This window comes from Sphaerodactylus townsendi, linkage group LG04, assembly GCF_021028975.2.
Source record: "Sphaerodactylus townsendi isolate TG3544 linkage group LG04, MPM_Stown_v2.3, whole genome shotgun sequence".
NCBI classification, from domain to species: domain Eukaryota; kingdom Metazoa; phylum Chordata; class Lepidosauria; order Squamata; family Sphaerodactylidae; genus Sphaerodactylus; species Sphaerodactylus townsendi.
The window spans coordinates 144,550,473-144,577,217 of record NC_059428.1 but is presented as its reverse complement, the minus strand read 5'-3'; the positions used below and the strand labels follow the sequence as shown (position 1 = coordinate 144,577,217).

General features: G+C 47.9%; 1 protein-coding gene across 1 annotated transcript in view; it reads right to left on the bottom strand.

The window, feature by feature from the left end:
• The window catches only part of PPL (periplakin), a 43,289-nt gene extending 19,669 nt beyond the window's left edge, over nucleotides 1-23,620 (bottom strand). The window contains exons 1-3 of the mRNA XM_048493231.1: nucleotides 23,345-23,620; nucleotides 1,708-1,807; nucleotides 354-508 (exon numbers count right to left, since the gene is read on the bottom strand). Coding sequence (XP_048349188.1) covers nucleotides 354-508; nucleotides 1,708-1,807; nucleotides 23,345-23,406 — 317 coding nt within the window. The 5' untranslated portion in view covers nucleotides 23,407-23,620. The remainder of the gene's footprint in view (nucleotides 1-353; nucleotides 509-1,707; nucleotides 1,808-23,344) is intronic.
• Nucleotides 23,621-26,745: the final 3,125 nt, after the last annotated feature.

The window sequence follows — 26,745 nt, the reverse complement described above, 5'->3', positions numbered from 1 at the left end:
TTTCATTTATCATGCCCAAAAGGCATCGCTGGACCTTTCTCCACCAATCTGCCTAATGTTTTTTTCCCATCAAGCCGCTTAATTCAGTTTGGATGTCATCATTTCCTGTGGCCGTGAGTTCCACAGGTCAGTCGCTCGTCATGTTTATGTCGAGCTGCCTGCAAGCAAACACACAACTCGGCGTCGAAAATAAGCAGGAGTCCTGTGGCACCTTGAAGATAGAGCCTGCTGCGTCAGGTGCTTAGAGTGGGTCCTTGCTCGACAGACATTTATATATGAGGTTATAAACAAAAAAAACATGAATGGCAAAGTCAAAAGCCACAGCACCAATGGCTCCCCCCCCCCCGACTCACTCCTCTGTGATCATTTCTCCCTGCGGGTGTTTCATGTGCCGCGCAACAGCTGCATCTCCATCTAGGACGTAGAGGAGCTTATCGGATTCCGTCAGCTTGTCTGACGTGTAGTCCTGAAACTTGGCGGGCTGACCGGCTTTAAGTTTGTGTAGATCCTGCAGGGTAAGACAGGGGAATTTATCAGTACAGGAACTTTTCTCCCTTACACTGGTCCTGCTTCCAAAACCTATCGTTGGCCTCAGTTGAGGGTATTGTGAGGACCGGGTCAACGGCGCCTGGTTACGGCACTTCTCTCCCTTCTCATTGTAACTATATTTCTATCTCTGTTCCATTTTTATCCTGCCCTTCCAAGAAGCTGAGGGTGGCATTAAGTAATTCACTGCTGAAATCCAGGTTTCTCTACAAGGCTGACAAGACTTCAGACGAAGAAGAGTTTGGATTTATATCCCTCCTTTCTCTCCAGTAAGGAGACTCAAAGGGGCTTACAATCTTCTTTTCCCTTCCCTCCCCCCCACAACGAACACCCTGTGAGGTGGGTGGGGCTGAGAGAGCTCTGAAGAACTGTGACTAGCCCAAGGTCCTCTAGCTGGCATGTGCTGGAGTGCACAAGCTAATCTAGTTCACCAGATAAGCCTCCACAGCTCAAGTGGCAGAGCGGGGAATCAAACCCGGTTCCTCCAGATTAGAGTGCGCCTGCTCTTAACGACTACACCATGCTGGCTGTCAGTACTGAACACCAGAACAGCCCTGCTGGGTCAGACCAGCGGTCCATCCATTGCACCCTCCTGCCTCCGACGGTGGCCAACCAGTTTCTCTGGAGGTCCCACAACAAGGCACGAGGTGGGTGGGGCTTATTGACATTGATAGTTGAGGTTTATTGATATTGGTATTCACAAGCTGTCTGCCTCCGAGCGTGGAGGTTCGCATGCCTTCGATGCCACTTAAGCATTTCATTTGCTTAATGATCTAAGCCTTTGCAGTCTGCTATTTGATCTGTTGACTCCACAAGGAGGCCAATAGAAATATACATACTTAATTAAACTCAGGGTTGGTTCTCCATGCAGGCCACCCCACGACTGGACTGCCTGGGTCAGCGCTAACCCGGGCACTCTGCTCATCTATGGAAGGCACAGGGGCGGGGAAGCTATAAAATGCAACCCTTTGTGTATCAGCGATGAGATCGAAGACCCCGCCCTCCACCAAAAAACCAACTGCGGGAGGGATTCAGGAGTGAACCTTGCGTGGGGTGGGAAAACACCCCAGCCCTGCTCTGATGACAATGCACATTTCAATGACAAAGCAAAACAGGCAGTGGAGTTAGGAACCGGCCAGGGCGCTAGGCGAAGCAACTCACGTTTTGCATTTTGGTGTCTGCTTCCACAATGTTCCTCTCCACCTTGTCGGCATTTTTCTGCAACTTCTCGATCAGCTCTGACAATTCCTTGCTGGAGATGCTGCAGAGAGACGGGAAGAGAACGCAAAGAATTCAAGCAGGGAAAATACAGCTGGGGGGATTTAGCCATTGAACTTCTAATGCCAAGGGCCGAAGGTCACAAGAAACAGCAATTGAAGAAGAGGAGGAGGAGGAGGAGTTTGGATTTATATTCCCCCTTTCTCTCCTGTAAAGAGACTCAAAGGGGCTTACAATCTCCTTCCCCCCTCACAACAAACACCCTGTGAGGCAGATGGGGCTGAGAGAGCTCCGAAGAACTGTGACTAGCCCAAGGTCACCCAGCTGGCATGTGCTGGAGTGCACAAGCTAATCTAGTTCACCAGATAAGCCTCCACAGCTCAAGTGGCAGAGTGGGAAATCAAATCCTGTTCTGTACATTAGAGTGCACCTGCTCTTAACCACTATGCCACACTGAAAGAAGTCCTCTAAGCGTGTGCAAAGTGTGTGTGAAGTCCTCTAAGCATGTCTGCGCCCTTGCCGCTGAATAACCATTGCCCGCTCGCCAGAACATAGGGTTGGAGAAGGGAGCCTTCCAAGTTTGACCTATCATAAAACAAACTTCTTTTTTAAAAAAACAACACTGCTATCTTCTCATGCTGGGAAAACACAACAGTGCTAGGAAAAGCTGCAGGCAGCAGGAAAAAAGCAAGGCCCAACACAAGATGAATTGGCTCAGTCAAGGAAGCCACGGCCTACATTGCGCAAGGCCTGAACGACGCGTTAGGACATTTTGTGTGGGGTTGTTGTAAATTGGGAATGACTTGAGGGCACGTAGCACCCGTATTGTCTCCAGCAGGTGGCACCTGGGACCTTGCGCAAGACGTCTGCGTGGGAGGAGGTTTTCTGCACCTGTGGTCTATGAATACCTGTTGCTAGCGTGGCAGACAGAGGCCTGAGGCTAAGGGTTTGTGGCCACATTTGTGGCCAGCATTCCCTAACATGTAGGTTAAAACCCAGAAGGCTTAGCATCGACCATGCATAAGGGCCTTCATGAAGATTCAGAGCGCACAGTCAAATGATGTGAAGTCTGGGGGCCTACACAGAGGGAGAGCCTCATAGCGGGACCCGGTGAACACCTTGAAAGACGAGATGTTGCCGCTGCCTTAGCTGTAGTTTGCTCACTGCAAACCTCAGGTTTAAGCAGGGCTGGGGTTGCAGTTCCCAGCCTTGATGTCACAAGCTGATCGACTGTCTCCCTTAACCCATGACCTTGGAAAAGCTTCACTGCAACGAAGGAAAGAGACCGAGGCTCAGGATTTTGCTTGCTGAACCGGCACTGCACATGAGGTGCGCGGCTTGCTCTTAAACATTTCATAGGCGTGCAAAAGAAATGTGCACAGCACAAGCAAATCTCCCAAACCTGCAGCAGAAAGGAAGGAACCGCCACAAACGAAGAGATGGGAAGAAAAATGAGAAATATTGGTTCATCTTTACATTGGAGCCTTCGCTTAGTTTTTCTTGCATGGCATACGGCCCCGTTTCTCACGATTTGTGGAAGTTTGGATTCTACCCTGCTTTTCTCAACTGTAAGGAGTTTCAAAGTAGATTACAAATTCCTTCTCTTTCTCTGCCCACAGCAGACATCTTGTGAGGTAAGTGGAGCTGAGAGAGTTCAGAGAGAACTGGGGCCGACCCAAGGTCACTCAGCAAGGCTTCATGTGTGACTGTGGAGAAACAAATCCTATTCACCAGAGAAGAAGAGTTTGAATTTATATCCACCCCTTTCTCTCCAGTAAGGAGACTCAAAGGGTCTTACAATCTCCTTCCCTTCCCACCCCCACAAACACCCTGTGAGGTGGGTGGGGCTGAGAGGCCTCAGAAGAACTGTGACTAGCCCAAGGTCACCCAGCTGGCATGTGTTGGAGTGCACAAGCTAATCTGGTTCCCCAGATAAGCCTCCACAGCTCAAATGGCAGAGCGGGGGATCAAACCCTGTTCTCCAGATTAGAGTGCACCTGCTCTTAACCACTAAACCATGTAGTCTAAGAATCACTAGCATGAACAAGAAACCCCAGGAAATGACTCCATAGGCGTCCCTCTGGTGGAAACTAACTCCTGCTTGGTCCAGCTACTCTAGAAACCCTGGTCTCCAGCTTCAGTCAGTGGTTTCTGCCTCCCAAGCAGGCACTTTCTCAGAGACTGAAGCACAGCTGCCCAGCGGCTTCGAGCAGGAAACAAAGACGAGTTTGGCATCTGGCCTGGAACAGCCCAAGCCTTGGCCCTGGGAGAGGGTCAGAAACAATACCGACAACGCTCTCGGCCGCTCGTGTTTCCTCCAGGGTTTCCCGCACATTTTCCTAAGCTGTGCCAAAAGAGTGCCGTTTGGTGCAGATTTTCTCTGCGGTTTTGGGGAGGGGATGCTGTTTGGTTTCAGTTTGTAGCGAAAGGGATAGGTTTGATCCCAGGGAGTGGTTGCCAAGCCCAAGTGATGAATCAGCCAGTCAGTCGCTAGTGGTAGGGAGTGAATTGAAACCCCCCCCCACACCCCCGATGTTTGTTTGGGTTTCGGTACTGTTCGGCCCTTCGGATTTTATCCCCGAGGTTCAAGAAGACACTGGGTGCTGTGAAGCACATAAACAACCACCGTGACACCCACGGGCTCTTTGGTGGGGATGACTGGCTATTATTTCATTAATCTTTGCTGTGGGGCTTTACAGAGAATGATTACTATCACAGAACGTGATTGATGGTCAGCCAGCGAGGCCAGAATAATACAGCTGTTAAACGGTAGCTTTGCCTGACAAAGAGGTCTGAATGCATACGGTGTTGTTTGTCACAAATTAGTTTTGTCTCCTGCTGGTTTTCCCCACAAGAGGGAGGGAAATAGCCGGACCTTTTCTGACTCTGACGGGGGTCTCATCTCTTTCCCTTCAGACAGCTTTTCGAACACCTTTCTCCTCTTTCGCTCCCAGGACCTGAGATTGCCCGCTTAATCCATTTAATTTTAGAAGAATAAGAATAGTTTGGATTTATATCCCCCCTCTCTCCTGTAAGGCGACTCTAAGGGGCTTACAATCTCCTTTCCCTCCCCCCCCCAACAAACACCCTGTGATGTGGGTGGTGCTGAGAAGGCTCCGAAGAACTGTGACTAGCCCAAGGTCACCCAGCTGGTGTGTGTGTTGGAGTGCACAAGCTAATCTGGTTCCCCAGATAAGCCTCCACAGCTCAAGTGGCAGGCAGGGAATGAAGCCCGGTTCTCCAGATCAGAGTGCACCTGATCTAAACCACTACGCCACTGCTGCTCCCTGCTTAAAAGAAGCCACAACTTTGCATGTTGCTCAAGGTGAGGGTGGGGAAGTGCCTCTGTGACTGCTCGGAGGACCTGCCAATCAGCACTTTGCACAGCCAGCATTCCGCTGATGGGCGTGGACCCCCCCCCCTTTCAGACTTAATTACTTTTAGAAGCTGGACTATGTGTCCAAAATGGATGGGTAAAAAGCAATAGTGTGGCCTTGATGGGAGATCAAAAAAACAAGGTCGCAAAAATGGGGCACCACAACCCTGAAGGGTTTTCAAGGCAAGGGGGCCTACAGAGGTGGTTTGCCACGGCCTGCCTCCATGCAGCAACCCTGGACTTCCTTGGTGGTCTCCCATCCAAGTACTAACTGAGGACTCTGCTCAGCTTCTAAAATCTGACGAGATTGGGCTGACCTGGATTTAAATGCGACAAAATCTGCTGGGCACATTTTTTAAAAAAAATCCTGCCTTTCCCCTAAGAAGCTCAGATCGGCACGCATCATTTCCCCTGTCCTCGACTGTACGACGGTCCTGTGAGGTAGGTCAGGCTGAAAGAGAGCGGTTGGCATCAGCTCCCTCAGCCCCCTTCCGCACATGCAGAATAAGGCACTTTCAGTCCACTTTCACAATTGTTTGCAAGCGGAGTTTGCTATTCCACACAGCTGCAAAGTGCGTTGAAAGTGCATTATTCTGCTTGTGCGGAAGGGGCCTCAGTGTTTGAAACCAGGTTTTCCAAGTTCTGGTGTGTTACTCTGACCACTGCACAACAATGTCTCCTGCAGAGATAGTTGGAGAGGGAGGGAGTTCCCATGGGGTGCTGGAAATACTGCTACTATCATTGATATCAGCAGAAGACCGTTCTAGAATGAATACTTTGTGTGAGTACAGCTTTTCTCTAATTTCCTACCATTGCAGCCAAGACTGTTATTGAGGGAATTGTTTGATTCATACATGTTTTGAGTACTTTTTGTATGGTGGAAGGTTTTGTATGTTTATACTCAGTGGTGGGATCCAAAAATTTTAGTAACAGGTTCCCATGGTGGTGGGATTCAAACAGTGCCGTAGCGCCAATGGGGCTGGGCAGGGCACGATGGGGGCGTGGCTGGGCATTCCATTGGCGGGGCATTCCTGGACAGGGCTGTGGCAAGGATGCAGCCGCTGCGCCGGTCCTTTGGCGGAAAACGAATGCACACAGGCGCAGGCTGCCACGCACGCCGGTGCACCTCCTGCTAGACTGCTTCCAAGTTCTGCGCGCTACTGCTGAGGAGCGGAGGAGGGGCGTAACTAAGGCCAAAATCACGTGGCAAAATCACCAATTAGTAACCCCTTCTCGGCACACACAAATAATTAGTAACCTACACTCGGGAACCTGTGAGAACCTGCTGGATCCCACCTCTGTTTATACTGTTCTAGAAGATTGAGGCACCTTTATTACTTTTTCACTTCACGAAGTAAATGGTGTCGCTCCACACAGGAGTGTTGTTGTGTGCGTGTCGATGATAGTAGCAGTAGGACTGGCGGTGGTTTCGCTATCAATTGCTATCTAGTACGCTAGTCCTAATTATTATAGTTATATAGTACTGGAAAAACCACACGAGTGTGCAGGCAGAGCCAATGTCTGACAAAGACTTACAGTGCAGTTCTAGGAAGTTTCCCAGCAAACAAGCAAACGTATCATGCTCTTTGGGCCCTGTGTGAACGATGCTGCAAGCAACTGGATCCGGAAGAGATATTTTCAAAATCAAATGTATTTTTTAATCAGGGGTGGCTTTCATGTTTCTGTGACAGGTATGAGAACTGCGACTCCAGTTCAAACTTGGACCAATTTTAATGCCCCTTCCTGGCTGGGAACTGTTGCCTTGTATTGGGGCAAGGGAGAATTTTCCATTGGAGTCTGAGAAGAAATGGCAGTGAAATCGCGAGTAGAGTTACTCTGCTCAAAGCCCATTGAAATCGATGAGATCAGAACGCAGTTGCTTTGTACTGGATTGCACTGTACGCTTGTAAATCAGACATGTTATAAGACGGTTTTATACTGGTTTACAGTGGCAGCAGGAACCGGTTCGGGATCCGGTTCTTGGCATCAGACCAAGATGAATGAGCACATAATTATTCACCCCCTCTTGAATGTGAGAAGGTCCAGTTCCTGACATTTCCACATTTTGAGCCCTAATTCACCCTCCCAAATATTGTTTACACCCATTACATATACACAGCCTGGTATTATTGGAAGAGCTCTTCAAACAAAAAAAAATTGGTCATCTTGGATGGAACCAGCACATGACGGTAAGGATGTGAAAACTGCTATGTTTCTCCCCATTGCGAAACCTGTTTACAGTGATGTTCATTGAACAGAATCCAAGGAAATGGGTACAAGATTGCATCCTTTTGCATGCAAAGACCACAGAGGCACTCTTACAAGGTGCTGTTACACTACATAAGTTATGTAATTCATTCACTTCACATTTCCTGGCAAATCCAGGCGGCACTGTTGCCAAACCAGTGGTGTCTTACAACTTTTTCCCTGTTGTCCTCCCACCTTTTAATTGCTTGGTTCGTGGCTATTTTTTTTCCTTATTGACAGTGTTAGCAAACACCAGCCTGTCACGAGTGGACGGACAAGCATTCCTAACTCAACTGTTTCCCAAACCCAGGAAGCCTGATTTGCAGATCAGGCAACTGACTGTTAGCTAATTATGCAAATCAAGCATCTTAATTATCATATTCTCTACTGGGTTGCTTTCTTTTTGCTCCTGGCAACCACAACAACAAAGTTGGGATGGGTCGGAGGAAGCGTCTTTCGACATGATTACCCACCCCATTCCGAGTCGTGCTCGTCTCACTGCCTTTACGGACAACAGTGGGGTTTGTCTGAGAGAGGGAGAGATGGAGCAACGTTTTTTTTCTGCACATCAAAAGGGATATTGCAGACCTAGAAAACATACCAAGGAGGGCTAGATCACCTTTCCTATAAAGAAAGGCTGGAAAGCCGGCACCTTTTTAGTCTAGAAAAGGGAGGGGGATACGATAGAGGTTTTTAAAATTATGCAGGGGGGGTAGAGAAAGTACATGAAGGAGTTTTTGGTCCTTTCCCATAATACCAGAACTCCTGGGAACCCAATGAAGTTGCTGAGAACTAGGTTCAGGACAGACCAAAGAGAGGACTTCTGTACTCAACAGGTAATTAAACTGTGGGATTCACAGCCAGTGGAAGTAGTGATACCCTCAAGCGTAAATGTCTTTCAAAGTGGGGTAGACAGAATCATGGAGGAGAGATCCATCAGTGGCTACTGGCTGTGCGGCTGAAGACAAGCCTCCATCTCTGGAAGCAGCAAACTCTGAGGCAGCAGAAAGAGAGAACCTTGACCACCGGGCTGTGTTTGTTTGGCAACGGGTGGGCTACTGCATGAAGAAGATTTGGATGATTTATATCCCCCCTTTCTCTCCTGTAGGAGACTCTAAGGGGCTTACAATCTCCGTTCCCTCCCCCCCCACAACAAACACCCTGTGAGGTAGGTGGGGCTGAGTGAGCTCCGAAGAACTGTGACTAGCCCAAGGTCACCCAGCTGGCGTGTGTTGGAGTGCACAGGCTAATCTGAATCCCCCAGATCAGCCTCCACAGCTCAGGTGGCGGGGAATCAAACCCGGCTCCTCCAGATTTGAGACAGTACTCTGGCCTCGACGGGCCCCTGCTCTCGTCCAGCAGGCTAGGTTTAAGATGCTCACTCTGATAGCTCCCCATGGAAGCCTGCCAGGCACCCAATTTAAAAGGGGCGGGGGCTATTCATTTTCTCTAACTTTATTCAAACTCACGTGGACACCCCTGAAGCTGCCTGACCCTGAATCAGTCCGTCAGGTTCAGTGCGGGTTGCCATCTTCCAGGTTGTGGCCAGAGATCTGCTGAGCTTACAACTGGTCTCCAGGCAACGGAGATCCCTTTTCCCCTGGAGCAAATGTATTGCTGTCCCAAAGAGCGTTATAATTGCTTTTTTGCTTTTATCGTTCTGTTACGTTTTGTTTATTGCATTAAGGTGCTTTTTTATTAGATGGTTTTAGAAATTGCTTCAAATGCCTTGGCGCTGCCGGCGACTGAACCCGGGATCTTCTGCATCCCATTGAGTTATGGCGCTGTTACTCATTGGCAGTTTCTAGGAAGAAGAAGGAGACTTTGGGATTTATATCCCTCCTTTCTCTCCTGGAAGGGGACTCAAAGGGGCTTACAATCTCCTTTCCAAGGTCACCCAGCTGGCGTGTGTTGGAGTGCACAAGCTAATCTGGTTCACCAGATAAGCCTCCACCGCTCAAGTGGCAGAACGGGGAATCAAACCCGGTTCTCCAGATTAGAAGAGGTGGGAGCAGAGGCTGAGCTTAAGCACTTGCTGCAAGGCCTCCAAATGTGTACCTGCGTGGTCACGGAGGCAGGAAGCCTAGGAAACTTTGTACCCGCTCAGAGGCACCGCGGAATCCTGATTTGCACTGGGAAAAGGGCTGTCTGACAAACTAACAAATGCCAGATGTAGAAGGACCGTCCAAAGGAACAGACGGTGCCAGCCCAGCCCATTTGACTGGTATTAATTTCCAGTTAAAGTGCAGATTTGGCGGCTATTGGTGGGGGTGGGGGAAACAGGGGAGCTGTTTGTATATTGGAAGGACACCCTTGCCCTTCCTATTTTATGCAAAAGCAGGGGTGGAGGAGCAGATGGGTCCCATGCCAAAGAACACTGGCAGCTATTCAAAACAATTACTCACCCTTCCCCAGGAGAAACTGCTTACTGCCATGAACCAAACTGCGGAGAAGCACTTTGAAAGCTCTGCTTCGTTCCCCCCCCCCCGCCCGCCCGCAAGGCAAACACCCCCGCCAGTTTAGAGACATGGAACCGAGAGTACGAGAGACGTGACCGAGGCTCAAGTGCCGAGTCTAATACAAAAGCAAGACTCGAATTCAGATCCATGCTCCGGCAACCAGATCACACAGAGGTTTTAAAGAACGAGCTGTGTAACTTTACATGTAATCGAAACGGGCACAACCAAACCTATTTGGGCCATAAGCATCTGGACTTCCAAATCCAGATTTCCTCCCTGCCGTGTAAACTGAGATGGACCTATTGCTCTCAAGCCAGCCTACCTTTCAGGATTCTGATGGAGATAAAATGGAGGAGTGGGGAATCAGGTAGGCTGTCCTCAATACAAATAAAACAGTAATAAAATTGCCCATATTTTGAAACACACAGAGTATTTCATTTTTGCAAAAAGTCAGGATGTGAGCATCCCGCTCGGGCCAGCTGTAACTTCAGTAACAAAAATACAGATTGGGAAGTTCTCTTCCGTTGTGGACCAAGCCATATAGAAGGACGGAGAGACATTTAAAACTCCAATCAGAGCATGTAACCACTTTAAGGAACAGCCACGCTTGGGTCCGAAGGACTGCACAGAGGCTGGTACAAGCTTTTAACAACAATGACGTTATCTGGATTGCTTCTAAAAAAAATAAATTCCAGCGCTTTGCCGAAGGCCCCAGCAGGTGAAGAAGTGACCATCTCAGGTTTCACAGAAAGAATGAGACGGGGTCGAGTCCTTACGAGGTAGCTGCGTCTCTGAAGTCCCTAGACGTGGTCAGTTGCCTTCTGTCTGCGTGGTGACCATGTGGTATAGTGGTTGGAGCATTGGGCTTGGATCTGGGAGATACAGTTGGACGTGCATAGGAATACAACCTGATAGTGTCATCCCGAGCCAGTCTGTTCATAATCTTAGTAAAGTCTTCTCAAGGGGGCTGACACCTGGGAAAGTATTCTTAGGTCGATTTCCCACCCACCATTAGATGCGCGATCCTCACAGCAAATACCCCAGGGTCCTGCAGCACTCCCCACTACACCAGCAGTGACAACGCAGCGACAGCGCAGTCACCCCGATTCTGCCACTCCTCCCACCTCTTAGCGTGCGTCATTTCGGATCCTGGTCGGAAGTACACCTTTCTGAAACCGCACGCCGAACCACTGAGTAAGGAATTACACTCCACTTTCCGCACTTTCGAAATTACAGGGGAAAGAGACCTTGAAGTCGTATGATCCTAAGTCACAATTATTTTGAAACTAAGATGTCTCAAAAAGTTTTGTCCTCAGCTGGAATGTGTTTCAGCTCTGTGGTTTCATTTATCATCCTCTTCCGTATCTTTCCTAATTCTGCCATTTTGGACTGTAGAAATTATGTATCGTGGATCATCTGCCTTCCTCTCGCCTTTGATTCTTGCCTAAAATCTGCTCTTGGATTGCCTGCAGGTGAGAACAGCGTGAATAAATGAATCCATCCTACAAGAAAGGGGAGATTTCTCCAACACCCTCTACGGTGAGGTAACACTAGCCAACAATGGAACAGCTGGGGCAAGATAAGCTTTGCAAGAGGTCACTTGCTTGCTCCCTTCACAGCCAGAAAGTGAGGCACGCGCAGCCCACTACACAATAAACGCATTTGGAAAGCCGGCAGACTGCCTTTTTGTAAAAGGATTATGAGGCAGAGAAGAAAAATAACACTGTGACAGGAAAAACATCAGTACAAACGTTCTGAGCCAACCAGCCAATCTGGGTGGGAAAGAACCCCAAATCCAGCAACCGAACAGCCACAGGAAAAGCTGCTTTAACGAAACAGAGATGGAAAGCAAGCTCAAAATGGCCAAAGTGCAGAAAGGAACGGAGCCATAACTTTTGAGGGAGCACCACTAAGGCCCGTTCCCCACAGGCAGCATACAGGCAACTTTCAGTCCACTTTTAATGCCTTTTGCAGCTGGATTTTACTGTGCAGGATAGCAAATCTAGTTGCAAACAGTTGTGAAAGTGGGTTAAAAGTGCATTATTCTGCACGTGCCTGACAGGCCCGTGTTATCTCGGAAGATTCTCTGTGCTGGTTCTTAAAGAGCAGGATGGAACACACATAAAAAGGCAGCGGGTAAAGTTTTTTTGTGGACGCAAACGGGGGCTGCTTCACCAAAAGCACAAAGAAAAATCAATGCAGCAGTATTGGATTTATCGTCAAGTGCAGTCAGCGAAGTCTGGCTTCATAAATTGATCTGCCACGGCCGTCTCCCGCCGCCTTAATCAAACCAGGAACAAGATGTAATAGCTTTGATCTGGCCTCCGATGGGAGCTTTGTATAAATGAATTCCATCTTATTATGTCCAAACTCTTTTGTCAACACACCTGCCCAGGGAGATAAATATTTGCCGAGAGCGATTGTTAGTCGTGTTAATAATTGACCGTCCGTCCCCTCCGATATCTCAACCCTGCTCTGCAACAAAAACATGATAGTGGAAAGGTTTTGTGGGAAAATCCCAAATTTCTTGGCTCCGAGAGACGTCGCCTGTCAAAGAGGAGAGGATATGTTTCTTTTCTTGCTGTTAAGGGTTGGTTTTGGCAGGGATACAAAGAGGAATTTTTGCATCGGCAGAAATCCAAAACGCAAGGCGTTACAAAGACCACTTGCTCCGTTCCAACGCGCTGCGCCCAGTAACTCCACTCCTCCCTGTATTCACTGGTCCAAACTCCTTGCAGGCTTCACACCTGTACTTCTGTTGTGAAATGCACTTGAATATGGAATCCAGGGGTGTTCGCTCAGGTACATTCCGAGCATAGCAAACCTTTGGGTCGCTACGGGCATCTGTCCGCTGAAAAACCCTTGAATGTGAAACCTAAACACCTGGAATAAAAACGCCGGTGTTCCTGGAGGACATACAAGAACATTCTTAGCAGCTGCTAAGTAAATACAAAGGAGGTAAGGCAGAGAGAGAGAGTAACAGGCCCAAGGTCACCCTGGTTGTGTGTGGATTGGGACCTAGGTCCCTCCAAGCCATACATACAAAAAGAGGGGCTACCCTTCTGACCTCATTGGGGTGCAATGCTATGGACGCTCCAAAGCATCCATTTTCTCCAGGGAAACATATCTGTGTAGTCTGGAGTTGCACTGTAATTCTGTGTGGGGTCTCCAGGTGCCCCCTGGAGGCTGGCATCCCTATTTGTAGCCATGTGGGCATTTGGGCCAATGTCTCTCAGATCCTAGTGTGACCCTCTATACCGTGCTGGGTCCATCTTCCTCTCATTCCCTTTCTGCTTTTCCTTAGTTTTTATAAACGGGAAGTTTTCAATTATGGTGTCAGACCGTGTTTAATCTGGCACGGGCCTCTAGGAACCGGGATCTCTTGGTAAATATACGAATAACTGCATTGTTAAGGTCAGGCTGTAATTTACGGGTAGCCCGTATGAAACAAACAAAAGCTCAGAGGCTGCTATATTATTATGTCTGTATTATTTCTGAATTAAGTCCTCCTTCAATCATCTTGACAGGCTATCACATTGGGAAGGCCCCTGTTAAATCCAGTCCAGCTTCATCCATTCACAAAATAAACTGGAAAATGGAAAAATCTCTCCTTTTCCTGCCAGGGATGTTCAGATGGCTTTTTTTGGAAAGAAGAAACGTAAAGTGGTGGCGAGGGCTGCCCTGACTGATGTAATTCGCTGGAAAGGAGGTATGTCTTGGGCTCCCTCCCTGCTTTTTTGGGGTCCCGTGTTGAGGAAGAGAACGTAATTCTGCACCCATTTCAACACAGACATATGCGTCAAAGGCGGAGACTGCAGGGGGACATACAATTGCAAGGTCTAGGCTTTGCATTGTGGGTGCTCTCGACCCAAATCTGTCTTCGCTCTCATGCTGCCCCTGTGCCTAAAAGGCAAAATTAGCACTCAGCCTCCGCTCCATTCATGGGTTGCTCCTTGCGGGAGACAAGAAAAGCTAATTGTGAGTCCAGTAGCAGCAGTGGCATAGTGTTAAGAGCAGGTGCACTCTAATCTGGAGAACTGGGTTTGATTTCCCGCTCTCCTGCTCTGGAGGCTTATCTGGTGAACTACATTAGCTTGTGCACTCAGCACACGCCAGCTGGGTGACCTTGGGCTAGTCACTGTTCTTTGGAGCTCTCTCAGCCCCACCTACCTCACAGGGTGTTTGTTGTGAGGGGGGCAGGGAAAGGAGCTTGTAAGCCCCTTTGAGTTTCCTATAGGAGAGAAAGGGGGGGATATAAATCCAAAACTCCTCCTCCTCCTCCTCCTCCTCCTCCTCCATCTTCTTCTTCTTCTTCTTCTTCTTCTTCTTCTTCTTCTTCTTCTTCTTCTTCTTCTTCTTCTTCTTCTTCTTCTTCTTCTTCTTCTTCTTCTTCTTCTTCTTCTTCTTCTTCTTCTTCTTCTTCTTCTTCAGACCCCAGGAGATCAGCCAGATTTTCAGAGAAATGCTAATGGGATTATTGCAGATCATTTCTTTGTAGCTGACCGGGCATCAGCTGCACCCACCTGTTCCCCTATGAAGTACAGTCACTCCTTAGGGTTCCCAGCTCCAGGTTGGGAAATACCTGGAGATTTTGGGGGTGGAGCCTGAGGAGGGCAGGGCTTCAGGAGGAGAGGGATTTTAGTAGGGTACCATGATGCCACAAAGTCCACCTTCCAAAGCAGCCATTTTCTTCAGATGAGCTGATCTCTGTTGCCTGGAGATCAGATGTAATCTCTGGAGATCTCCAGGCACTCCCTGGAGGTTGGCAACACTCCCTACTATACATGAAAATAACCAGGGGTGGGGTTCAAATAATTTAACAACCGGTTCTGGTGGTGGGATTCAAATAATTTAACAACTGGTTGTTTACAAGCACCATTTTAACAACCGGTTCTGCCGAAGTGGTGCGAACCGGCTGAATCCCACCTGAAAATCATCCAGGTTTCCCACTAAGCTGTTCATTGGGGAGGGGAAACCTCATTAGATGTGCATCTTAAAAAACGGTGCTGCCACATGATCTTGAAAAGGCAGTTGAAATAAATGTGCTTCTACAAATGTCAGTTGGCCTTTCTGTGTGTGTGTGGGTTGAAGTGGGGAGTTCAGGCCTCTGGACCTTATCCGACTCCAGATGGATCCCATGTTTTTGGGGTTTAGTCACTTGCTCTGAACCAACTTTCATTTTTTCCTAGCTCTCCGCGCCACACAGTTGTGTGCTGGGCTGGACTGGGTTGCTCATCTCTGTAATGGGAAACAGACATTCCCGGCTTCCCCACGAAGCTGGGTTTTAATCACTTAAAAGTTGTTTACCGAATATTATGGGAACCAGAGAACGTTTCACCCAGTACCCCGGGCACAAATTAAAGTCCACAGGACGCCACCCATTCAGCACCGGATGCACAACCGGGGCTTAGCGTGACTGATTTAATTGCCCGGCCTAATTCTTGCCAGAACCTCAGCATTTTAAAAAGTAAAGCATCTATCACCCTTGGGGTTAAGATGATAAATTCCAGAGGGACTCCCTACTGAGCCAAAGGTGTATTGCATAGACTGAAATAATATTTCTATCCAAGAAGGGTTAGATCTTAACAACAGCCCTGCAAAGGAGATTAGTCTGGGGGGGGGGGTTTGCCTGGACCTATCGATTGAGTCTCACAGCTCAGTGCAGAATTGCATCTAAGGGCGTTTTCCCACTTACCTTAAGCCGCGAGCTACTCTCCTCAAGTATGCTTACGGGATTTTGCTTCCCTCTCCCCACTACAGAAGAAGCTGACAATGCAGCTGCTTGCTTTCGCTATCCCGGCGCCCCTCGTAGCCCGGCGTCATTCCTGGCGCCTTTTGAAACGGTGCCTTTTGATGACCCCGCGCAGAGCAGAGCGCGGGGTCATGGGGAAGCCCGGGCGCACGCCAGAAATGGCACCCGCTGGGAGTTGCGCGCAGCAACCTTTGGACCAAGGTAAGTGGGGAAACGCCCTAAGTTCTTTCGCTAAATCCACGTCTAGTTAAGTGCTGCTTCTTCACAATGGGTCTTACTCCCACTGTTAATTCCTTGAGTTGTTTGATGCTAAAGCTTGAAATTGACATGCAAAACTATTGGTACCTTTCAGCATGACGGTTCCTTAAGGGAGGGCGCGTCTGTCAGGGGCAAGCATTATCACACACACACACACACACACCAACACACACACACGTATACACAACCCCTCACATACAACCCTGCAATTCTCATGAAATAATTGTCTACATTATTTCTGAAATAAGCACCTAAAAGGCCAAGGAATAATTAAATGGCCCACCAAATAGAAAGCTGCTAAGGATCAAAAATACATTTGCATTTATTACAAATTATAACCATCGACATTTATAAAAGGCCCGAGAATGGCTATTTGTACAGCTCCCCGTGATTCCACCAGGCTTTTGAATTCACACACGCCAGGTTTAAAATTTTAAACACACACACACCGACCCAGGACATGCTCAGTCCTGCCATGCCATTCTGCAGCACGTGAAAGGTGCGCACAGAAAAACTGCCGTATCCTGCTCTTCTGGTTGCCCGAGATTACCCATTCTGGCTGGCTACGGCTCTGCAAGTTCTCGGGTGGAGCCCTACCATCCTCCTACTGCCTGGGAACTTTTTAGCTGAAGACACCAGAAATCGGCACCAGTGGATCTTCCACATGCAAAGCTCTGCCCCGTTGCTACGGCCCCTCCCTGGAATGTCGCAGGAGGCCAAGAACATCACGAAAGGCAGGAACGTCAACGGAGTGAACCATTTCTAGTGCCCGTGGACCCCATCTTTGGACCCAGACGCTGGGTTCGATCATTCGAACAATGATCGTTCAATCATTCAAACGGCACCCATTTCTCTGAACACAACCACCACCTTCCCATCGGCCGAATAAGAATAATGCCAACCATATCAGCATTTGTATTGCTCTTTTTCAGCATCTAAAAGAGTTCGGCAGCCAACTAATTTGATCTGTCATTTCCCGCAAGAACGTTAGCACAACATCCCAGAGAGTGGCCAGCCAACCACTTCTGGGAAGGCCCCAAGCAGAGCATGAAGTTCACAGACCCCTTCCACACATGCAGAATAATGCACTTTCAATCCACTTCCACAATTGTTTGCAAGTGAATTTTGCTACTCCGCACAGCAAAATCTAGCTGCAAAGTGGACTGAAAGTGCATCATTCCGCATGTGTGGAAGGGGCCAAAGTCTTTCCCTGGATCCAGTATCTTGTATTCACAGGTATACTGCCTCTAAACCTGGAGGGTTCCATTTAACTGTCACGGATAACTTTGTTGTGTGGGCAACAGTGGGCAGAGGCCAAAGAAAGTCTAAACAGCCCAGCTGACAGTCCTACTGTGCTATCCTGAACACAATTACATCCTGCTAAGCCAAAAACTGAAATGGACTTTGAAGGCTCTTAGGTTGCTTAGCCACTTGACACGCCTAGTTCTTTGGCTTTAGCGCCATGAATTAGCCTTTTGTGGAACACGTGTGAAAGAATTTCCCAGAACATTTTGCCCCGAAGCCGAACCATCGGCTGAAGTCCACAGATGGCAACTTGGAACTCTCCCCACCAGCCCAGGTCAGGTTTCTCTTCATTTTTTTTTTCTACCATGAGAAATCCTGTTTGGATAATCACCTCTTCTTGCAGTCAGAGACTCTCAGCCCCACGAAATTACAGCTTTCTTTGTGATGATGTGATTGGTGACGAGCATTTGAAACAGACTGGGCGTGTCGAGGTGCTTCCTGCCGGCAACCCCCTGATCAGTGGCCAATGCCCCCGACACCCTTCTCGCTGAGAGATTTCCATAATTTAAAAAAGGCCGACCGTCGCAGGCGAAACAAATAGCCGCCCGTAAGCACTCCTTTGGCATGGAGCTGCAAAGACTTAGAAGCCTTGGTACGTCTGCACAGTGGACAGACATGAGATAGGGTTGTCCGCTCTGGGGTTAACTTCCTTGGTGGTCTCCCATCCAAGCACTAACCAACGCCAACCCTGCTTAGTTTCCCAGATTAGACAAGATCGGACTAGCCTGAGCCATCCAAGTTAGGACAGATCCCAAGCAGATATGAAAGGTTATCAACACCATACAACGGGGAAAACTGGGAAGAGAGCTAGCTCATCAGGGCATCCAAAGAACCCTCTGGGAGCGTTCTTTCATTTTATGTCCGTTTTTGTGGAAAACCAGAATCTTACATTGCAGGGGGACAACAGGTGAAATTTCCTGCCGTGTACATATTTCCCATGTCCCTCTTCCAAAGCTCTACAAAACCCCACAAAACCAAGATAATAGCGGACAGGGACAGAGTTGTATCCATCATGCCGTCTTCAAAAGCCTTTTTTGTTTTGTTCCCCAACACTGAGTCATTACTGCAAGACAGAAAATGCAAAACCAGTTGGCAACGTACGCCTGGAGGAACGGGCCACTGTATCTTGGTCTGCCATGCCACCTGTGTGAATCAGCCAGGGCTGGAATTACCACTATGGTAAGCACTTTGCGGGCCTGAATCTCTAGCCCAGTCGGCATCCGTATGCTCGGAGAGCGACCGCGGAGCCTGCCATCTTAATAGCAATTGCATTCCTGGATGCCAGCCTGCTTCACTTGTAAAAATCAGCCTGGCCCCTGATCCTAATTTGCAAGTGCCAATCGGACCCTGGATCGGTTCCAGTTTCCCTTTCTCGCTTCAAATGAGTCATTCAGCAAAACGAGTGGCGATTTGCCTGTTTCTGTCCAGGCTCAAAGGCAGTCCAGCTTGTCCCTCCCTCTCGCCTATGTTCCAATTTGGGTTTAATGGGGCAAAAACAGTGGAGCAAACAGCCCATCGACTGGACCATTTAAACCAGGGGTAGGGAACCTGCGGCTCTCCAGATGTTTAGGAACTACAATTCCCATCAGCCTCTGTCAGCATGGCCAATTGGCCATGCTGGTAGGGGCTGATAGATGCTGGACGGAATTTTATCTGGAGAAACGAGTTCTGATTTAAACAAAACACAAGAGCAACTCATCTTCCCGTAGCCAGAAAGGTTATGCTGATTATATTTGTGTTTCTGGCTGCTGTGGGCCAGAATGGGGCCAGAAAAAGATGACAAACGTAAGAGGGTTTTCAGGATCGGTGGGGACATCGCTTTCTGCTAAAGCTCCAGAGGGAGTGGATAGAGAGAACTACCAAAGCGACCGGGGGAACTTTCCCTCCCTCGAGCCAGCGTGGTGAAGTGGTTAAGAGCAGGTGCGTTCTAATCTGGAGGACTGGGTTTGATTCCCTGCTCTGCCACTTGAGCTGTGGAGGCTTATCTGGTGGACCAGATTAGCTCGTGCACCCCAACACACGCCAGCAGGGTGATCTTGGGCTAGTCACAGTTCTTTGGAGCTCTCTCAGCCCCAACCACCTCAGAAGGTGTTTGTTGTGGTGGGGGAGAAGGGAAGAGAGATTGTAAGCCCCCTTGAGTCTCCTCACAGAAGAGAAAAGTGGATATAAATCCAAACTACTACTACTACTACTACTCTTCTTCTTCCTCCTCCTCCTGGAGGACAGGTCTATCCGCAGCAAATAGTCATGGTGACTTAAGGGAACCTCCACGTTCAAAGACAGTCAACCTCAGAATACCAGTGTCAGGAAGCAGCATCAGGGGAAAGGCCTTGGCCTCTATGCCCTGCTGTTGGACCTCCAGAGGAACTGTTTGACCTCTGTGTCAGACAAGATGCTGGACTAGACGGACCTTCACTAGTCTGACCCAGCAGAGTTCTTCTGATGTTTTATGTACAGCTGCCAGATTCTTACCCACAGGTATGGTCCCTTATACCCACTGCAATCTTTTACGTAAAAACTCCTTGCCCTCCTTATTCCTGATGCCTTATTGTGCCTTTTGGGGGTGGGGTGGGTGGACTTCTTTGGCAGTGACTTGTCAGTCCTAAATTGCGCAGCACCTTGTGCAATATTAGGTATAAAATAATAAATGCGCCGAGGCGCCCGGACAGGATGCGTCCTCTCATTTTTAACCACTGTCTAGGAAGGTAGAGATACAGTAGGGGAAGCTTTTCCCAACAATGGGGAAAGTTCTCCCCATCATGTGGTGCTCAAAACATCTCAGCGCATCCCTAAAATTGTCTGTTCCAAAGCACATCTCATTGAGCGCAATGGAGTTTACTCTCTGGTAATAAATTTCAGAACTGCAGATTGCACTAGTCGCATGGGGTGTGAACCCCCTTTAGATCTGGAAGTCCTGCATCCTCAGCTGAATAGTGAATAGTAAAGCGACCCTTCTTTCGTTGGCCATTGTGGGTTTTCTGGGCTGTGTGACTGTGGTCTGCCAGTTTTTGCTCCAGACGTTTTGCCCGCATCTGTGGCTTGGAGGTATGTCACAGTAAGATGTGTTTCTCTCCATGGCATGTCCACTTTAGTTGGAAAGTGTCCGCAGCGGAAAAGGGGGCTACCTTTCCTTTCTGCTTGCCAGATGAGAACAATCCAGAAACCCCTTAGATGCGTTTCCTCAAAAAGCCTCTTCCGCACATGCAGAATAACACACTTTCTATCCACTTTCACAATCGTTTGCAAGAGGATTTTGCTATTCCACACAGTCAGATCCAGCTGCCAAGTGCATTGGGAGTGGATTGAAAGTGCATTATTCTGCACGTGCGTAAGGGGCCATAGACCTCTGAGTCCTTTGCAACATAACTTCTGCAAGTAAAATGTTCCCATCCAGTGACAGGGAAGTAAAATTTTCCCATTCCCAGTGACAGGGAAGCATCCCTGGAGCCTGCCTGTGTGCAAACTCTGCTTCAAGGTGTGTTTGAGGACCCTTGGCCAAGGTCGCTCCTCTGCCCCTGGGCCCATAAACCTGGCACACTGGGCAAGAGAGAAGAAGAAAGAATGCATCTCCAATACAACCCAAATAAATTGCCTGGCTGAGCCCTTCCTGCTCAGTTTCAACTGCAACAGATGAGCGAGCTTGCTTGCAAAGAACACAACAAGGGCCGAGGATCGCAACTTCACCCTCCAGCTGGCCGCTTCCCCATAACAACCCACACAAAAAAACACAAGAACGCAGCACAGCCCGCACACAGCATGCTTCCTTGGCTCCGCTCGTCACAGGATTCCCCCCAAGAAAGGTCACGTGGTCACGTCCACAAAACTTTTCCACATGCTTGTTTGGAAAGATCGGGCCAAAAAGCTCCTCTGGGGGCTTGTAAAGAACAAGGATTGGCTCCCCTGCTTATATGGAAACTTGGAACTCCGGAGGAGAGGATGACAAAGGAGGAGCTGGCAACGGGTCTTTCGAGGTTTTTAGTTGCTGGGCCTTAAAATCTCCCTTGGTAGTTTCACCTACTGGCCTGAAAAGGATGCCCCAGATCACACGCTGGCAAGAAACAATTTGTGGCTAAAGGGGTATCCTTGAATAGCAGCATGGCAGAAACCTTCGACCGGAACAGGTTATTCCTGCACAGAGATGCAAGGATTGTAGAGGTTTCACCTGATCAATCTTCCTGAAATTCCATACCGTTGAGGAACAACAGTATGTTTATTAAACTTCAGTATGATTGACTGGAAAGATCAAAAGATCTGGGCAAAACCCCCAATGTTTTTGACCTACACGCTATTTTCCCTCCATCACATGCTTCCTCTAAGGATCCCAGGACAGCATGCATGGCCCTATCACACCTGTTTTATCTACACAACAACCCTGTGGGGTACAGTGGCTGCCTCCGGCTGAGTGTAGGGACTGGAAGTCCTAAATCCTAGTCTGATACCTTAACTAGATCTTAGTTTGACACCACACTGGCTTAGGAATGGCAACCCAGAAAATATCCAAGTGCATCAGGGTACCTATTCAGCCAAAAAAGAGAACTCCTCTGAGATACAGGATGCAATTTTCGGCTGTCAGTCACACCAGAGGCGGGATGTTGAGAAGCCACCAAATACTAAATGGTGGCCTCCCAGTTTTAATTCTGTAGTGCCCACTCTTGGCAGTTTAGAGACATAGTGGCTGGCAAGGATATTGTAGACTCAGAAGTTCAGTAGCAAGTGCTTGGTGAAGCTTCATCCCCTCCCCCCAAATTCCCTCATCAACAGAGCAAAAAGGTAAGAGACGTCCGCCCTCCTTTGCATTCAAAAGAGGCAATTTTCTCTTTCCAGATGCTGAACACCTTGTCTTGCTAGCATTTATTTTTAAAGCTGAACTCCTCAGCACATTCACTTTGCCCCGCCGCCTGACAAAAAGCATCCTGACTGTTGCCGTTTCAGTCCCTGCTTTACATGTTTACATATGCATTTTCTTTTCTCCACAGTTCTTTTTTCAACATTGTTCACCCCCTCCTCCATTTTCTCACAACAATCCTGCGAGGTAGGCCAGATTGACAGTCTGTGGCAAGCCCAAGGTCATCCAGCAAGGTTCTGTGGCAAAAGTGGGGATTTGAATCTGGGCCACCCAAGGTTCTAGCTCACCGCTCTGGCCACTACATCACACTGGCTCTCTGGTTTTTGAATTTGCCAGCAAGCCTTTTCTATAACTCTGGGGTGCGGTGCGTTTGGCCAGGCCTTGCGTGCTCAGGACATGTTAATGAATTAATGCATTAAAGAAATTAAATTTAAAGAGCTGTCGTGTCTGAGAATGCAAGATGCCGGGCTGCAGAGCCCAAGGGTCTGACTCGGTCGAAGGCAGCAGCGTACATTCAATTCCTGTTTTTTATCAAATCAACCTGGGTTGCTGTTTTAATTGGGATGGATCCAGGCATGTTACTTGGCTCTGGGAAGACCAGCAGATCAGGTGCATGCCAATATTTCGGAGAGGAGGAGGAGGAGAGAGAGAGAGAGGGAAAGAGGGTGCAAAGGGCCGCACCCTGAGATTAAATTCTGGAATGTGTCAACAGACTCCAACAAAATAGGCTGGAGAGGAAAATGAAGAAAGCCGTCCCCTGCCGACTCATCTGAGAGTTCGTTCCCTTCAACACAGTGGCTGTTTTGAACAAACATTGCAGGCTGCAGAAAGAAGAAAGACAGAACTGAATATGAGAGACTCCTGTCTTATTAAGACACATAAATCCACTGGGTAGACTCTACCCCCCATCTCCACACTGGGTAAATACCTGATTTGGTATATGTTTCTGCATGGCTATTACTAAAGGCACAGGATCAGGGGGATCCCAGGAAAAAATAGCAACTTTCCTTTTCGTCTCAGAAGCTCAGTCCTAAAACCTTCAGCAGTGCTTCCACAGAGGATGTGCAGAGGATCTTTGGCACAGTAATACAGCATGGCAGGAGAAGGATGAAAGGCTTTCCAAGCACAGGATCTTTTACATTTAAAAGCAGTCGAGGAGAGCAATGCAAGTTTAAGAGCCAGTAGAACAAACAGCCCTGTTTGTTCTGAGATATATGAAGAGTGAACACAAATGCTGTAATGCCAGCCAAGCACCAATATTTTTGAGGATTTGCTCAATAGATCTAGATTCACAGCCATCTGCTCCCCACAAGCTGCCCCTCAGCCGGGACACTTACCTCTTCTTCTGGACTGTAGGGCTGTATTTCCCCTTGTTTCGTTTCTTGAAGAGCGAATGCATCCTGCCAACTCCAGGAACCAGCAGTGGAAATCTGGTCTCCGGGCAAAAAAAATTGCAGAAATAATAATCGGGGAATTGTCACAGGGTTGCTGGCAGCTCTCCTTCCCGCTTGGCAGAAGGCCAGGTGTCTTCGCTGCTAGATCCTGCAGGGAAAGGAGAGCGTGGTGGAGAGGACAGAGCTTTGCAGCTACCTGGGCTCCTGCGTCTCGGTCACTGCTGCCAAGGGAGGTGTGTGCCTGAAAGCTAGCCTGGGACAGCCTCCTGCCAGGGAGGTGGGGTTGTACCTAGCACACATGTCAAAAATACAGGCGGAGCTAGCCCAAACCATAAGTTCCTCCTCTCCTTTGGCCGGCAGTGCAAGTTGCTAAGGGGGCCCGTGTCTTTTTCTGTCCCTGCCTGACAACATCAGAATTCCCAACATTCCTCACCTTGTGACTTCAACAAAGGCTGAAATTCAACAGGTGCGGAGAGAAGCCCTTTCTTCCTCCTCACGCACTGGATTCTCTCTGCAAATCACTGTTTGAGCAGATGTGGCTTATAAAACTTTCAAATGTATAAAATAAAATGTATACATGGATTAATAATACTGTGTAGTGTATAAATATGTATAAATGTATAAATAATACTGTAACAATTTAGCTAAGGCTTATCATAGCCCTCCCTCTAAGCCACTTGCAGTGGCAAATCAGGGAAGGATGATGCCCCTTCAAACTCACAACAACCCTGCATGGTAGGCCAGATTGAGGAATAATAACTTGCCCCAAGGCTTAGCCAGTGAGATTCAGGGCTGGGCTGGGAAATACATATCCACCCCTTCCCCCCCAGTCCAAGTTACTCTCTCTACAACACCACAATAAAAGGAAAGCATGCCTTTGACCATGCGCAGAGTACATTTCTTTCACTTACAGCCTTTGTTTCCTGGTTAGAGGCTTTAATTCCCTGGTGGGTTTTACTTCTTAGCACCGCTCAATTTCAAAAATAAGGCTCAGTTGAGGCTTACCAACTTACCAAATTCCAACCCATCTCCAGACTAAAGAAATAAGGTTTACTAGAGAAAATACCTGCTTTGGAGGGTGGCGTCAGTGGTATTATACCCCTCTGACTCCGAATGCCATCCTCCAAAGGTTCAAATCAAATTGCCGCCAGGGCTTTCTGAATCCAGAGCTGACAGTCCTAAAATTTGAGGAAGATGGGGATGTTTGTGGGATATGAACAGCCATTTTTTTGTAATTTTTGTAATTCTCATAACAACTGCTTTGTACTGGAGGCTGTGGGTCTGGTGGTCCCGCTAGGCCTCAACAAGCCATACCTACAGTAGGACCATTTGGTTGCTAGGCAACACCCCAGCCTGGTATCTTTGCCCATCACTGACAGGCCAAGTGTGACTTAAAGCCGCACCTGAATGAACAGGTTTGAGGAGGGCATTTCTTGCCAACGGGGTGTGACGCCAACCTTGCCACAAGAAAAATTAACAACTCCTGCCTTTCCCTCTCTTAGGCCTACTCTGGAGCGGTTTTTCCCTCCCTTTTTTTCTTCTTGCCTCATAAAAATGGGATATGACCAATATTCCTTAAGGTTGGAGGAGGAGGATCGGATGTCTCCCGTACCTGCGGTCATATTGTTACCACAACAGGAAGAATGTGCCAACCTTGACCCTAGGGCTTGCTTTAAAGATTATCTGCTGTACAAAGCTTGATATTCAAGTAACAAACAGATATTGTCAAAACAAGCCATTAGTCTCTCATTATCTCTTTGCCGATGCTTGGCTATGAGAGGTAAATATCACAAAGAAAATATTGTGGACATATATGCATTAAGTCACCACCCCTCCAGAAAGATATGAATAATAAGTATTTCAATACCATAAAATATGAAATTAATTAATTAATGATAATTTATTTATTAAAACATTTATACACAGCCTTTCCTTGTGGTTCGCCATGGCTTCTATATAACCTCTCTTTGAATAAAGAGAGATCATGTGGTGTAGCCGCCAATGTTGGACTCGGACCTGGAAGACTTATTGACAGATGTGAGGCTAGTTCAGCCTGCCTCACAGGGCTGTTGTTGGGAGGATAAACTGGAGGTGGGAAGAACAATATTCTGTTGGGGAGACAACTGGGTATAAATATTTAAATAAATAACTAGCAATTGCAAAGGACTTTCAAAGATAAAATTGTTGGAGTTTATAATGAAAGTGGGGTCTGGGATGGGAATGGCAGGTGTGATTCCAGCCAGCCCAGATAACTGATGTTTTCCCTCACCCTGTACGCTCCCTTCTTCTACACAATGCACACCGGAATTGCAAACCAGGAAATCTTCATTCCACTACACTTTATTTGAATGCCTAAATTAGATGTTTTAACCGACATGTGTTTCTTTCTTGGTTTGCCAGTCAGGATTTGAAGCCGTGGTTTCATCCTGGCATGTAAGCAAGATGCTAGTGGCTATTCTGTTAATGAAAAGCTCTCTGAAGTTCCCTCAAAATCTCTCCTCAAAACAACCTGCTCATAATCCTGACTTACCTCCAATACCCAAGAAGGTTTGCGCTTGCTAATGGCAAGGGAAATTGCACCTTTTATTTTCCCATTCCCAGGCTCAGGTTAGTTCAGTTTTTTAAAAAAGCTCCTTGTATCTGCTGTCAACCCAATTCTTTTCTCTTGCCGGTGGAGCATTCTGATTTAGAGAGCCCTTTGCCAAAAGGTACCCATGTTGTTTAAATACATGGTTGTCTGTTTGGAGAAATATATTCTGAGCCAAGCTCTATTTTGTTGATCTGAGCTTCAGTCTAGAGCTTTTAGAAGAGATCTGTGAATTCTCTCCAGCACGTGTCGGGGTTGGTGCATGGTCTTGGTCTAGAGACTCCAATTACATCATCATGTTTAGCTCTCCTATCCATTCATCATTTAAGGAACCAGCTTGGCCTACTGCCCAAAACTGGTCTTTCATCCGGCTCCCTGCAGAAATTCAACGTCCAGTTTTATTTCCAAACTGGAGAGTTGATAAAGGAATACTATCAATGCCTACATATATTTTAAAGAGAGATTCCACGGTTGCATTTTTCCTGCACGTTTTTTTTGCATGGGAGGGTTGGTGTCACAGTTTGGCACTTGCGGAGGATTCATGTTGAGGTTTGAGTGACAGTGGAGGAAGCTGAGTGCAAGAAAATTGCCCGCTGATCTAAGGCTCATTCCGCACATGCAGAATAATGCACTTTCAAACTGCTTTCAGTGCTCTTTGAAGCTGTGCGGAATGGCAAAATCCACTTGCAAACAGTTGTGAAAGTGGTTTGAAAACGCATTATTTTGCGTGTGCGGAAGGGGCCTAAACTGAGCTCAA